A 15,097-nucleotide genomic window follows, 5' to 3' on the forward strand; every position below is an offset into this window, starting at 1 on the left:
CCTCGTTAGTCAGTATCGAGATTGCGCCGCCTCTTGTTTTTTGGCGCGGCAACAGGATAAGCTACTCGGTCTATATTTTGATTGATGGGTGTATTTGAAATAACTAAAATTCAATTATACAGTTATGACTATATTTTGCATTACTGTATTTATAGATAGTTAATAGTAACAGAGCGAACGAAGCATGGAGCTGTCGCGCATATATATATATATATTTGGCGTCGTAGATGTTTACAGGCTTCCATAGTTGTATAATTGTCATTGGGTTAGGTCATTGTTGATATTGACACCTGGCTGAGATATACAACAGACATATCTATATTCAATGAAAGGGGTTTAAGTAATCTGACTCAGATAAATACAAGTCACCTATATTGGTGACTCATCTGAGCTGTGGTTGTTCGGTTGCTGGTGACTAAAATATATGTTTAGCCTGCGTTGAACACTGTCGGGGAGCGATCGTCAGATATATTTGTATTTATAGTAGAGATGCAGTTTGATTGTCAAAATATAATATATCCTTCCTGATTGTTTTAATATATTTGGAACTGAATCTGGTGGGATGACCCCTGCAGTTAAAAGGGATTCCTTGTAGCCTCAATTCAGTCTTGATTCTGCACTATATTCTGTCTTTGTGCATATCTAATCTCGAATTTGTCTTCTCATCTGATATTGTATCAGTTTCTTAGCTGTTTATTAGCATATGCAAATGCTGAGATATTGCCGAGTCAGATAGATTATGATGCGAATACTGTTTCGAACTACCAAGCTATTCTTACTTATCGTCGCACTGACTTCAAACTACGACGCTGGGCTGCCTCAATCATGGGCCTGCATCCTCAAAACCCAGCCTCGTCATATAAAATGCTCTATAATATAAATCCTGGACCTTAAAAGTCGTCAGGCTGTCAGAGCTCTTTATGAAAAGGCGCTTCGCCCAGATATTCAAATACCTCTTAAGTATCTAGCTGATACTCTTTAAGTCATCGATAAGTATGGATTTGAAAAAACTAGTCGGTCTTTTTCTCCGGGCTTCACAGTTATTCTTTACCATCTGTGTACTCGGAGATATTAGCTATGAAGTTCACAAATCCCAAACGTCTGGCAACGACACCATCCCCACTGGGTATCTTCTCTCATTGATAGCTTGCTGTCTATCGCTGGTAACCATCGGCATAAGCCTGATCATGAACGCGGCAAGTGTGAACATCTGGGCTATGTTTTGTTGGGATGTTGTGTTGGCAATATTATTAGCGGTCTCCTTTGTGGTTACTACGAATGAGGTGGATGGCACTTTAGATTCGTGTACGTGGGATGAATTGAATCCTTTTGTTTCAAATTCCTGCAAAAGACTTCGAGCTGCTTTAATATTTTCATTGGTTCTTGCGTATGTTGCTGTTATATTTGCTTAATGAATCTCATTGATACTAACTGCTTGATTTTTTGCAAACAGCGGATTATGGGCGTTGAATGGTGTCTGGCGAATAATGGTGAAGCCGCCAGCAGCAGCGAAGTCGGCTTCATGAGTCTCTCCTTTTTCAGATATTTTGTCAATTTTAATTTTGGTGAGAAGATCGTTGGGTTGATAATAATGACTGGGAATAATAGAAGTCATATGATAAGATGTTAACTCAAACTCAAATAGCCAAGTGTAATTTACTGCTCATTATTGAAATTCATTGAGTTCTATACATAACACTTAGCTGGTTTCACCCTCAGTCTCTGCTTTTTCTCTCAAGATCTTCTCAACGACATCAACCTTATCAGTGAACGACTGCTGCTTATCGGTTCTAAAATCAAAACCTTGTCAACTCATTCATCCTTCCACAACCAGAAAATTATTATCTACTCAAAAAGAAACACTCACCTAGTTCCAACTCGAATATCTGACTGCACACGAGGAATCCCCAATTTATGAATCAATTCATGTGCATTTCCAATAAGCTGCATAACTTCATCCCAAGGCCCTTCAACCGTAGTTCCAGCTGAATGCATGGAATATTTCAATCCCGATCCGCGTATCAAAACTTGGACTTCCGCAATATATTTGGAAACCGATGCTGTTTCTGTTCCGATCTTTTACTTATAAAAAAGAAAAAAAGAGTTAGATATGAGCTAGCTGAGTAAAATAAACTTATAACGAGACGTACCGGGATCAAACAGAAATCAGCTGTACATTTTAAATCGACACCCATATTCGTCTTCTCTAATGATTAATTCTAGAACTGAGAATTTTGTGATCAGCGGGATAATACAATCAATTATCAAGATTATAATGAGGCAGCAGAAATCAGTTGCAGCGAATAACAATGAATCAAGATTCATGCGGCTCCTGTCATTTGGTCCGGTTTGCATTTAAGTTAATCTGGCTTCAAGTCAACCCGGCTCAATCATTATTGTTCTAGAGATGTACTCGTGAACAGCAAGAAATTAATAAGTTATAGTACAAGTATTGATAGCATACTATTTATCATATTGTTGCCCTAGAACACCAAAGTTACATAGCAGAAACGACATCTTCACCAACACCATCTCCATTACCCGCAGCAGAATGATACCATCCTTCAAGAACCCAATACCCATCTCCCTTTTCAGGAACATATTCCACAAGACATTTCCTAACTGTCCAGTCTAATACTTCATGCATTTCCTGCTTTGTCAAAATACAGTGAAATCTTCGAAATAATTCACTGGCGGGAACTCCAGGCCGCAAAGCGATGGCCATCAATATCACATCAACTAGTTTACAAAAAATTGAAACATTAACCGAGCCATTAATGTCGACCCAAGATCGGCATCCCGCTTTCGGCATTCCGTCGTCGCCTTTAGCAGTGGGGATAGGCACTTCGATATCCGGTAATTTCGCAATAGCACACAATTTACTACTGCGCAACACAACATCACAGTCAAGTTTTTCGCGGTCAACAAGTCGAGATGTATATCCTTCTATCAGTGCTCCCGTTTTCACATTAACTCGCACAAGCTCAGCTTGCTCATTTGCAATCAACTGTAATATGCACACCATTGAGCTATTAGGTGCAAGTCTAGACATAATCATTCCTTTAGATTCTGCAAACGCCGACTCAATACGCGCATGAAACGCACACGCTTTTCTCAAAATATTCTCATCTGGTCGTAACCTAGCCAGTGAATTGAAACGATCCGCAAAAACGAAATTACGCCCGGGAACCCGCTTGTCAAGGTCTCGCGCCATGTACGTGATACACCGCTCGTGCTCCATTTCGCTGACAACTTGAGCGCAGAGAGTAGAGCCGTATTTCTCCAGCAGAGTTTTGGCGGTCGCTGGATTATATTTAGAGTCTTCGGTTGAAATAATGGACTGTTGACGGATTAGTACAAGAATTTGCTTGCCACATAACAAACAAAGTATATATATACCTTAATAAGCTGCCTAGCTTCGTCTGCACACGGTGAGACAAAGGTAACATCGTCCACCTGCTCATCTCGAGCACACGAAAATACAGCACTAGTTAGAGCTTCTTCAGTTTTCACAGAAGAGATAGGTGCATTGATTTCATCTAGCCACGAATGTTTTGCCTCTTCGCGGATAAACACAAAATCTTGCGCAACATTGGCTCGCTTCACATTCGCAAACGCATCCACGCTGCCTTCATCATCAACAACATCAATATCGTTATCCCTCCAATAATTCACCAGCTGCGGAATATCCAAGTTATCAAAATCTATTCTTGGAAATTTATCAGCCTCATAGGCATCACAGAAAATCTGTTCCCATCTTTCTGTAATTTTCTTGATGGCTCCAGCACCACCAACCAGTTTTCTGTGCTTTACCCAAACAGAAACAAGTACGATGACAGAAAACTCATCGTTAAGTGCTCGAGATACTCGCTCCCAATCAATTGTACGCGCAAGTCCACCATAGAAAGAACGAATGACAATAACTGTTCGAAAGATCTTATCAATTTGCCTATCGTCAATACGATGGGCCAAACGATTTCGGCGAAATGTCTCTGTAATACTTGGTTAAAAACTTCCTTCTCTTTCTTTCAATTATCAACGACGAAAAAAAGGGCGCTTACTTAAATGTTCGGCCTGCTCAGCGCGTTTCCTCTTCGACTCTTCTGAGTCAGTCGTTCGAGGTTTCTTTGTCGAATGCATAAATTCACTCAACGGATCGGCTGTGGTGCTCTTCTGTGTCCGCTTCTTGCGAGTTTTAGGGTCACTAGCTTCGCTAGACTTCGTCTCACGTGCATGCGAATGCGTCTCCTGTTCAGTTACATCGTTGACCGTTCGCACACCCCTTTTAGGAATTTTGAGAGAAGGTCTGGCGACAGCTAGCAGAGAAGTCTTGTCCGTAACACCGGCTGATATAATCGCAACTTTAGGCCGTCCTCTCTTTGGCCGCGGCATGACAGTAGAAGATCCCTCACCTACATTCACAAAGGATATTGCGCCTTCTTCAGCCTGGCGTTCTTGTATACGCTTTTTGAGTCTTTCAGATGCAGCTTTCTTCTCAGCTTGATTTAATTTCGTTGATAACATTGCCTTTTCTGCTTTTTGCTGAACTCTCATTTGAGCACGCTTTGAGCTCGCTGGATTCACCTGGTAAAACGAGAAATCATCGGTAATTACTTCCTGGTTACCTTTCCACTTTTGCTTCTTTTGATACTCTCCAGTAAGGTTGTTCCTGAACTCTTCGACTTCGGGTGAATCGACATCTAAATGAGAAAGGGACAAGATCCATACATTCACAGGGGAGCCATGGGAATTAAGCACCGAAATGCAGATTCGTTTGATCATTTGCTTGTCAACCAGCGAGCTTACATCTCGACCAATCGTCTTGCGGTCCAAAACACCAGTAGAGCTCTCAGCATTATTTCGCAGTTCATGCTCTAACCATCGACCACCTTCTATTACACCATTATTTTCACGAAGTAATTGCAAAATTCGGCCTTGGCGGGCAGCGGCGGTAATCGATATTCCTCTAGTATAACTGTCAGTGGAGACTTTGACCGGAGGTCGTTTGAGATCTCTAGTTTGAGAAGGAATCGCAGGTCGAGGAGTTGCTGTACGAGTAACCAGTTCATTACTAACCGTGACAGAATTTGATGGTATAGAAGCCGGATCAGTCTCATCGGAGACTGCCTGTACGTCGGTCTCTGTAATGTTTGTTCTATCATCGGCTGCTTTATCATCCACTGACATTCGAATCTCAGGTATTATCGAGCCCGTGATATCTGACGGGTTAGAAATTGAAGATTGATTTACAGCATCAGCAGTTTGAAGTGGCATCTCATGCACTGTTGCAGAAGTAGCAGAATCCTTTCTCGGCCTTCCGCGCTTCAGTTGAGAAAGCGACGGGGTCAACACACTATCAAAAGAATTTGTGCCAGTTTTCTTTGGTCGGCCGCGTTTCTGCTCTAAGCCGCCTGATTTATGCGACGTTGAATTTATTGATGCTCTTGAGACTATTATTTATATTAGTAATTCTGAATCAAGACTTTCAATTATAAAAAACAACAGCTCACCATCTTTGTGGAAGTGAATAGCTTCCTGGAACCTGCTTATGCTTTGAATTTTACTCAGCTGCTTACGATCATTAAACACATTTTTTGTTTCAATAGCAGGAAATTGACCCCATAGTAAATCTTGGGGTCGGTTGCTAAACTCGTAGTAAGATGGCATAGTAAAGTATCTGAAGAAGGACAATCTAGCAGAATTGTCCGTAGCACGAACAAGCCCATAATGGCCAATCGCTCGCGGCTGTTCACTTTTGTTTGACTTAGCGCCCGCCTGTGCACTGAATCTTTCAAGAGTTGCGTCTAGCGATCGACGAAAATGAGATCCTGTTGTTTCCTGAACCAAATCCATGATTGGTTTGCCTATGGCACCGCTTCCAGCAACGACATCGTAGATCTGATTTTCAAGAGGCAGGAACCTGTTAAAACATGGGACACTAGCATTGTCTTTCTCAATCTCTTGAATGTTATCGCCTTCTCCGAGCTCGAATGGCTCAATTCCGTTACTGTCTGGTAATTCCGAATCAGATACATCGTCCATGTCATCTTCTTTTTCAAGAGCAGAAGAATCTAGTGGCTCTTCTTTGATTTCTGCGTCATAATCTTTCACTAGCTGAATACATAGATATTGCCTGTTGGAAGTTTCGGACGATCGAATGACCGACACGCGACGGATATATCCGTGACTCTCTAGAACTCTAACGCAACTATTAAAGGCCTTTCTAGCAAGTCTCCCCTCACCCAGTTTCTAAAGAAAGATTGTTAATCAATCGTGTTGCATAGAGTAGCACAATCTGAAATCTTACCAGCTCGATCCTTAAATCGTTGCGCTGTCTGATTCCATTCTTAGCGGCCTTTAGTTTCTCCATCATCTCTCTTCTCACAGCAGCCAAGTCCAAAAAATTCGGAAAGGCCCCCGCTGAAGTAGGTGGAGCACTATCACCATTTGCTTCATGACCATCGGCAAGGAATCGAGTATTTATTAATAATGCCGTTCGGCCACCATTTTTACCCGGAACCACAACCGGGAATTTTTTGATCAGACCTAGATTTACTAAACTGCCAATTCGACTGAAAAGAGATCTCGGATCTTGATTGGTGACTTTTGCCGCTTCGATACTGCTGATGCCTGCTTCTCGCCGTCTGGTGATTGCGCAGAGTAGTACGAACGGGTAATGTCCAATCTATAACAGCCGAGTTAATGGCATTCGGTACGCGCTTTGACAAACGGCAAACACTTACTGAGCCACCTTCTTTAGGTGCACCTGTTAAAGTTCTCCAAAGTAGATCTTCGGAGACGCAGAGAAATAGCCGCTTGCCGTATTTCTCAAGTAGAGGAGGTAGTTCGGATAAGTCTTCTCTGGACTGATCAAGATAGATCTGCGAATACGTCAGCGTATGTATATATTTTGATTCATGAAGAAACCAGTACCGCTTCTCCATCTTCTTTTTCACTTTTCACACCAACGACTAGCTGACCGTCTTTACAGCGCAGCCATCTCCAGACGATGTTCTTCATATAATCATCAAATGGATCTACTCTATGTCTTGCAAATTCCCACAGGCGTTCAATTGTAGAGCCTTCCACATAAAATTAGATATTACGAATAATTGCTCAACGACTAGCAACTCACCTTCAACGCCGTCGAGCGCGACCTGCTCGATCACGTAGGCGACAATCTCATCCGCAGTGGACATCGTTCCAAGACTGTTCGAATGGTTTTTCAAGCATAGACAGATCACCTGTTTGTTATTTTCAATCGTCTGATTCCACCCTGTGCAATACAACTATGGCAATGATATCCGTTTCTGCGTGGTTGCTGTTACCAATTGAGATTGGGCTTTGCCATGTGATCGCTCGGATGAATGTGTACTCCAGATATTGGGAGTTGCTGGGAAAAACTCTAGAACGCGCTTTATTATGCCCACCGCTTCAGGCAGCAATCGTCTTCGTAGTGATCACCATCCTTCTTCTATCACACCTAAACTCTTCAATTTAGAAGAGCAGCTTTTGCAGCTACTACTCATAGGATATGGCTTCTGATATTCCTCAAAATTCATCTGTGACTGCCGAAAGTGCGATCAATGCACTTACAGGAGCGGCGCAGGATGCAGTGGTAAGATCACGCAGAATTTTATCGATCTTGATCAACGATTCTGTCATCAGGAGCATGCTGATAATATTTATTTTGTTAGGATTCTGATGATTATATTACGTACTCTACCTTACTGGATATATATTTGGGAGAGCCTAAACGATACAGCGAGGCAGATCAGGTTCAGCTGTTGAAAGCATTGGAGACGATTCTTCGTAAAAATGTGAGAAAAATCGGGAGATACATTGACCATTTGTGATTATTTCAAATCTGACAAGTTCTCATCATGTAGGAAACTCTTTTGTCGTATGTGGCTTGGGATCTTCCAGTTTTGCTTCTGCCGTATTTGGCCTCAGAGGAGCCATTTGATCAAGTTGCAACTGCGAAATACCCGACACCGCGAAGGTCGGCCCTCAGATTATTCAATTTGATCGCAGAGAAGGGAAATGCTAAAGAGCTGTTTTTGAAAGCAATTGAGGCTCTGTCGACGCTGACAATTGATATATCTCCGAGTGCAACCGCAGAAAAAAATCTTGATAGTGAAAAGCTCTTTATTCTTAAATTCTACGCGCTCTTTGAAGTCATCATCTCTGGTCAGCTCACTTTAATGGGAAAATAAGATTGTAATCAAGCTAACTTGTTATAGTCACTCGTCGGATTACTACACAGTATCCATCACGGTTCCTTACAGCCTCTTCGACTGCCTTGCTTTCTTTTTTCTCGTCACACGCCGATGAGCTAAGTCAGCAATCTCTTCCTGTACTGCTTCGCCGACTATACCTGTTTTCTCGAGACTATGTTCCTCCCCCTTCAAAATCCCCGGTCGAACCCGAGGAAGAAGCACTTCAGCGGCGCATGCTGCAAAGTTACGTTACGCATATGGTTGAGATCATGCTTCGGAATCAGAGTGTTGACTGGGGAAGAAGATATTTTGCAGCAATCAAGCCAGATCTCGAGGTTGTTCCGTTAAAAGAGAGACTTAGGCCTGTGACATTTGAGGGAGCGGTTACTGCCAGTGTTACGGAGATGCTCGAGAGATTCATGCAGTTGACCATGTCGTTTGACATTGAACCTCAGGAATTTCAAGCGGTTATTTTAGAGGAACCTCCAGAGTTAGAGCCTGAGAACGAGAGCAACGAGGTTGATCCTAGTTTCCCAGCGCCGCCGACATCTGATGATTCGATTCCATTTTCTGCAGAAGGTTGCTTATTGCTACTTGCTGAGCATTTGATTTCCGAGTCGCGAATGATTGTCGATTTCTCTTTTCCAGAGATTATTCAATTGACTAAGCGATTCGTTATCCGTGAGGGAGGCGAAGCTCCTGGAGCAGGTATATGTGACGCTGTAGGATTTTTTGGATGGCGATTTTTGAGAGATGTGACTCAAGAGCAAATTGAGGCTGTGAGCGCGGAAGACTTTAATGGATACCTTCAAGTTTTGACGTCACTGTCAGCTACCTCACCTATTCCATCGGTGCGGTACATGTTCCATACACTAGTTATCCACCTTCTTTCCCGATCGAGTCCGGAGCGAGCTTACGGATATATCAACGACACTTTGCAATTCTGTCCGTTTGAGAACGTACGAAGTGCATTTGTGCTGGTTTTGAAAGATTTTCTGGATATTTCAGCAAACGCCGAGCGATTTGCTAGTAATAAAGAAACTCAATGTAAGGTGACTTATGACGAGGCGAAGCGTGCACAAGTTGAGACTCTTATATCTACGTGCGTTGATGAGGTCGAAGGTAGTCCTGCAAAACTGCTTGATGAGAGATTTTCAACATTGTTGGCTTGGATAAATAATTTCCTTCCTATTTGTGGCGGTAGCACGCAAATACTCGGAGATATTCTTCCAAGGCTGAAAGCACTAGCTGATCAGGAAGAAGTAGCGGCAAAAACAGATTCTGACGTGGACGAAGGCGGTGAACGAGCAATACGTGCCGGAATTCTCCTGTCTGGGATCGAGCTGCTGAGTACGGATGGGGTTGATCCGACGGAAGGATTACGAGGACTGAAAATTGTTGATCCCGATCAAACTCCTGTTCCGACTGGTAGTACTACTCCTGTGCCACAAGCGACCGCGAAATGAGCGTGTATCAATAGTCGGAACTATCACCGCAAGCATATAAAATTGATTTAATCGCGTAGAATGCCTGGATACCAAATTTTACGTGTTGCGTTATCCAGCGCGTGACGCGAGCAACTAAGGAGCTATAAAATATGTTGGTCTTTCAGTTGAAGGGGAGCATAGAATTTTCTGCTTACTGTAATTTATATAACTGGGTCATGTACTGTGTTTCCGTCAACCTGATTCACTATAGGCTTGACGGGGGGAAGATAGCGCTTTTAATTGAGTTAATATAAACAATATAATATACATCCATGGGCTTAATCATGGAGCCAACGTACTAGGAACGTCTTACATCTGTTGATTCGCCTACATTTTGAGTTTAGTCCAGACAGCTTTGACGAAAGACAGCTTTGACGAAGGCGAGGTTATGATCTTTTACAATGCCCATGCTGACTAAAAACCACAGACCTGAAGTCTCAGCATTGTCAACTAATGATTCCAATTATTAAAGCTGAATCTGAAGTTGTGATATTGATTAAAGATCTCACGTGCACGGTATTCAGTTCTGGTCGATCTGGCACAAAGAGTGACTGCGGTTAGCCATGTGGCATCCGCGCAACAAGCACATCCACGATCGCAGGCCACTCAGAGGAAACAAGGCCCTGAACATCCCGCTCGAATATTGCCGTTAGATAAAAGAGAGCGTGATGCTGTCTTTTTGCTTTATTTCTTATATAAATACTGTGATTTCTCGGGCTCTAGTTCGCGAACTCGGCTGAGCTGCTTATTTTTTAAAAGATGGAATTCGACTCCACGCCTCCCACGGGTGGTAACTCCGTGACGGAGAACCTCAATCTTTACTTTAGATCTGGAGACATGGCGTATGTCACAGCTTGCTCTGCTATGATCTTTCTTATGATTCCCGGTCTTGGATTCCTGTACTCTGGCCTTGCTCGACGCAAGTCTGCCTTGTCGATGATCTGGGCATGTGTAATGGGTGCCTCCGTCGGTATCACGCAGTGGTACTTTTGGGGATACTCTCTTGCGTTTTCTCCAACTGCTGCTAATGCGTTTATTGGCAACTTGCACTCTATCGGTCTCCGTAATGTGCTTGCCGCAGCACCGGCGGCAACAGAACTTATCCCTGAGCTCCTGTTTGCGATGTACCAAGGCATGTTTTGCGCAGTCACTCTTGCAATCATTATCGGTGCCATTGCTGAACGTGGACGCATTCTTCCCGCCATGGTATTTTCGTTCATTTGGGCTACAATAGTTTATTGCCCGATTGCCTACTGGGTATGGAATGCTAACGGCTGGGCCAACAAATGGGGAGTATTCGATTATGCCGGCGGTGGACCCGTTGAGATTGGCTCTGGTGTTGCCGGGCTTGCGTACTCTTTTATTCTTGGTCGTCGCTCGGATAAATTATTGCTAAATTTCCGCGCACATAATGTAAGCCTGGTTTCACTCGGAACTGCGTTACTTTGGTTTGGATGGCTTGGCTTCAACGGTGGTTCATCTTTTGGCGCCAATATACGCGCCGTTTACGCCAGCTGGAATTCTAGTCTTACTGCAATATTTGCCGCGATGTCGTGGTGCTTGATGGACTATCGCTTTGAAAAGAAGTGGTCTACCGTCGCTCTTTGTTCGGGACTTATCTCTGGACTTGTGGCTGCAACTCCCGCGTCTGGATTCATTCCTCTTTGGGCATCTGTTGCTCTCGGTGTATTTTCTGGGATTGCCTGCAATCTAGCAACTCAGCTCAAGGTGTTTCTTAAAATCGACGATGCACTGGACATCTTCGCAGAGCATGGCGTCGCCGGTATTATTGGTCTGCTATGGTGTGGGTTTTTTGCAACTGACTACGTTATCGGTCTTGATGGCGTGAATCTCGAAACTAGCGGCGCGGGATTGAACGGGAACTGGAGCTCCCTATATAAGCAGCTAGCTTATGTATGCGCTTGCTCAGCCTACGTTTTCGTCATGACCTGTCTCATCTGCCTCGTTCTCGACCGTATTCCCGGTCTCAAATTACGCACTAGTGAAGCTGGAGAGGTTTGCGGAATGGATGAAGACCAAATCGGTGAGTTTGCTTACGATTATGTCGAAGTTCGTCGGGACTTTCTGGATTGGTCTGCACCTATGACTATTGATGGCGAATATGTTAGAAATCATCACAGTCCTGCTCTTACGCAAGAATCGACTTCTTCGGTTGCTGCTGGCTGTCATTTGGAGAAGTAAGCACATTTTATATGATGTCAGCTTTATTGAGTTGCCGGTGTTAGCAGATGACGCTATAAAATTAATAAGTGCTGAAGTGAATGGCTGCTATTTACACCAATATATATGTACAAGATTCTGTATTATCTCGTTATTTGTGAATGCGAAGTAGGCTCTCATTTTTTTAATGATTTTATTATTTAGTGATTCAATAATATGGGTAATATAGAAATGTTTTCAACATGCCAATATTTTTCTTTTTGTGGGAAACATTCCACAAATTCTATAAAAATCCACTCATCACACGTTCCAGTTCTCTAAAATACTATTCCAAATGAAACCGAGGCAACATACTTTAAGAGACCCCAGTCCGTAGCGTTCATATGCACATTAAAAAGTAAACAATCCACCTCGTTTCTTACCGAACGGATAGACTACCAAAGTCGACACAAACAAGCCAACCACAATGCCTATACTGACTTGAATCATATTCATTCCAACATTCCACATACCGGCAGTTGCTTCTGTTGAGGAGGTACTAGTCGACGTAGCCGAGGCACTCATAGTAAGGGTCACATATGAGGTATACGTTGTGCTTGCTTCAATGAATGTCGTGGTCAATGTCGTCTCTGTATTATTGCTATCGGAAACAATTAAATCTGCAACAGCAATACCAGAGATCAGCGAACCCTGCGACGCGAGACCTGAAGGTACCTGTACGAATATAGCGGGAAGCATTGCGGCGAAGGCGAGACCGTGACCGAGTCGTGAATAGAGATTTCCAGCTATACCGATAACGAGAGCCCCGATAGCCGATGCCAGTTCAGAGGAGTTTCTGAAGTGAAGGTTGGAGAAATAAGATACGACGTATCCAGCACCGGAGATGAGAACCATGATGGGTAACTGCCGGTAGTGTGCTTGGTTGACAAGAGCAAGACCAACTGTGAAGCAAGGTACGAATAGGAAACGGAACCATGGTGATAAACTGGTAGTGCACTCTGTGCGAGACGTTGCGTCGTGGTCCATCCATCCGTAAACCGCTGCTCCAAGTGTTATACCAAAACCCAGGAATACTAGGAACAAATTAATGATGATAGGCGCGCGATAGAAAAAGAGGAAACTTACAAGAGTAAATAATAGAGTAAAACATGCGAACAGATCCGGCAACAATATTTTTTGACTGCAGTTCAAGAGCACCACACAAGATGATATAACCTGGCAAAATCAAGGCAAGAGCACCTTGAGTAACTGCCGCAAAACAGAACAGATTGACATCGTCAATAGATCCAAATGCGCGACCCAGGAAACTGACTACAATAGCGGCTGAGATCTCAAAAACGTTCGAATATAGATCCGATCGAGGTGCGACTACAAGCTGCAAAAATCCGACAATGCAACCAAGTAGAAATGCAATTGGCATGTCGACCCATCGGCCGCTGAAGGCAAAGGGAGCAACCATGGCGGATGAGAATCCGAATATGAGAACGCAAATGTATCGGTGATAAAGATTTTTTGCCTTCATCACTTCATCAAGACGCTGCATTGCTTCCTCGACTCCGATAAGATCGTGTACGACTTCTTTATAAATAAGATGGGTCAGATGCAGCTTTCCCAAATCAACTCCTTGAGTTACACGTACAAGCTGCATTTCTGAAGTATGTGTTGAGACATCACCGAACGAAACAATCATACAACCGGGAATGTAGAGAAATTGACCGTCAATTTCTAGCACTCGAGATGTCATTTTCATGTATTCCTCTAGTCTATGTGTAGGAGCGCCGTACAGCATAAGCGCGCGGCAAAGTTTGAGAATGAAACGCTGACGTTGCAGAATCTCTGCGATGTGGATTGTAATGCGAATTTGGTCTTCTAGCCGCTGCTTATGTTTTTTGCTTGCCTTTTTGCGCGGGCCTAAGTGGTGGCTGCTTCGCTGGTGGTGGTGACCTAATGATGGTCGACTGTCGTCTTTTCGGTTGCTGCCGCCAGCACCCATAAGGCCCGCAAGCGATGTCGTAGAAGCGTTGGCAGACCTGCTGTACCATTTGCGAGTTGGCGTGGTTCGACCTGACGGCGGGGTAGACGGAGCCGAAGGCACAGTAGTGTCTAACGAGACACGAGAGGAGTTTGCGGTTGTCTCGTTGTTGTTGTAAAGACGGAGCAGAGACGACAAAATACCGTTTTTGACATGCGTCGGCGCCGGTACGTAGTCGTCGTGTTCAACAGGGGTCTGCATACCCGACTGTGGCTGCTCGTTCTCGACCATGAAGCCATCGGACACGCCGGAAATGTCATCAATACTATCCATTTTTACCGTATGAGCGCGCACGAGCTGACGGGCAGTCTCTGTGAGCTCGTCGCCTTCGAGTGATAGTTTGCGGTTGAGTTTTTCAAGGTCAAGGGCCTGGGGGTCGGATGGTCGAGGAGACGGCGGTTGGATACGGATGTGAGTTGAATGCTGAGGACTGCCGACTTTCTCGCGCTCTGGAGAAGTGGAACGCGAGCCTGGTGCAGAGATAGAGCCCGAGTTTGCGAGAGCATATCGCAGCTGACGCACAGTTTCGTCATCTAATCTGGAGCCTTCAAACTCGTGCGCGTTAGCTTTTTCGTCCTCGTCCTCCTCAACGAGAACATCGTGTGAACGTGGAGTATTTATGGCAGGCACTGAGAGCGAGGAGGTGGAGGCGTTTGGGTTGTTGAGGTCAGTGACGGAGCTTGAGGCCGATCTGACGCGTTCGGCGGAGGATACGCGCGGCGGCATGCCAGGCCGGCGAAGTTCTGCGAGGTTAAGGTCTGAGCCGGCGTCTTTCGGGTAGAGGACCTCGTTTGGATTGTTGTCTGCCGGGAAACGGACGCGCATATTTGGCGAGCGCAGCGGCCCGGGGGAGACGCCGCGCTCGCGGGAGTGGGAGCGCGAGCGTGGGGCGAGAGACGAGCGCAGAACCAGCGGCGGCGGGCGGGCGCGCTCGCGAGCACGGTCGGGCGGAGTGGAAGCCGCGGAGGACTGAGGAGATTGCTGGTTGCTATCCGCCATGGTAGGAAGAGAGAAGACTGAAGAGGAGAGTGAAGGAGAGGTGGAGAAAGTAGTATTTATTACAAGCGTATTTAGGCTGATGCAGAATATACCGGTGGCTTAGGGCTCGGGCCGCCACGGAGAACCTTATTTTGGATCTGCTTGCGCGAGAGAAGCCGCCAACGCGCGAGAAGCCGCCA

At 44.6% G+C, this 15,097-nt stretch overlaps 6 protein-coding genes across 6 annotated transcripts; 3 read left to right on the top strand and 3 right to left on the bottom strand.

Annotated features, from left to right (window-relative positions):
* Positions 1-1,187: 1,187 nt before the first annotated feature.
* V2V93DRAFT_379851 (uncharacterized protein) lies at positions 1,188-1,526 on the top strand (the record flags this gene model as incomplete). Its single annotated transcript, XM_066912027.1, has 2 exons — positions 1,188-1,387; positions 1,454-1,526. 2 exons carry the CDS (start codon positions 1,188-1,190, stop codon positions 1,524-1,526), a joined length of 273 nt encoding a protein of 90 aa, XP_066766034.1.
* A 29-nt stretch (positions 1,527-1,555) lies between these two features.
* Positions 1,556-2,363, bottom strand: V2V93DRAFT_218034 (YkoF-like protein). Its single transcript, XM_066907035.1, has 3 exons — positions 2,151-2,363; positions 1,868-2,076; positions 1,556-1,790 (listed from the first exon to the last, which is right to left on the bottom strand). The coding sequence occupies exons 1-3, from the start codon at positions 2,193-2,195 to the stop codon at positions 1,700-1,702; spliced, it is 345 nt and encodes a 114-aa protein (XP_066766035.1). The 5' UTR covers positions 2,196-2,363; the 3' UTR covers positions 1,556-1,699.
* On the bottom strand, positions 2,301-7,466 carry V2V93DRAFT_368580 (uncharacterized protein). Its single transcript, XM_066909819.1, has 8 exons — positions 7,136-7,466; positions 6,934-7,082; positions 6,744-6,881; positions 6,308-6,685; positions 5,511-6,249; positions 4,062-5,450; positions 3,400-3,992; positions 2,301-3,340 (listed from the first exon to the last, which is right to left on the bottom strand). The coding sequence occupies exons 1-8, from the start codon at positions 7,197-7,199 to the stop codon at positions 2,498-2,500; spliced, it is 4,293 nt and encodes a 1,430-aa protein (XP_066766036.1). The 5' UTR covers positions 7,200-7,466; the 3' UTR covers positions 2,301-2,497.
* Positions 7,297-9,963, top strand: V2V93DRAFT_368583 (YAP-binding/ALF4/Glomulin). The gene is made up of 4 exons (XM_066909820.1): positions 7,297-7,618; positions 7,698-7,820; positions 7,890-8,190; positions 8,244-9,963. The coding sequence occupies exons 1-4, from the start codon at positions 7,535-7,537 to the stop codon at positions 9,683-9,685; spliced, it is 1,950 nt and encodes a 649-aa protein (XP_066766037.1). The 5' UTR covers positions 7,297-7,534; the 3' UTR covers positions 9,686-9,963.
* Positions 9,964-10,075: 112 nt separating this feature from the next.
* V2V93DRAFT_218128 (ammonium transporter AmtB-like domain-containing protein) lies at positions 10,076-12,241 on the top strand. The gene is made up of 2 exons (XM_066907036.1): positions 10,076-11,830; positions 11,947-12,241. The coding sequence occupies exons 1-2, from the start codon at positions 10,466-10,468 to the stop codon at positions 11,950-11,952; spliced, it is 1,371 nt and encodes a 456-aa protein (XP_066766038.1). The 5' UTR covers positions 10,076-10,465; the 3' UTR covers positions 11,953-12,241.
* Positions 12,061-14,959, bottom strand: V2V93DRAFT_368586 (uncharacterized protein). Its single transcript, XM_066909821.1, has 2 exons — positions 13,013-14,959; positions 12,061-12,960 (listed from the first exon to the last, which is right to left on the bottom strand). The coding sequence occupies exons 1-2, from the start codon at positions 14,916-14,918 to the stop codon at positions 12,278-12,280; spliced, it is 2,589 nt and encodes an 862-aa protein (XP_066766039.1). The 5' UTR covers positions 14,919-14,959; the 3' UTR covers positions 12,061-12,277.
* Between the last annotated feature and the right edge of the window lie 138 nt (positions 14,960-15,097).

Source organism: Kockiozyma suomiensis (genome assembly GCF_038497685.1).
Source record: "Kockiozyma suomiensis strain NRRL Y-17356 unplaced genomic scaffold V2V93scaffold_6, whole genome shotgun sequence".
NCBI classification, from domain to species: domain Eukaryota; kingdom Fungi; phylum Ascomycota; class Lipomycetes; order Lipomycetales; family Lipomycetaceae; genus Kockiozyma; species Kockiozyma suomiensis.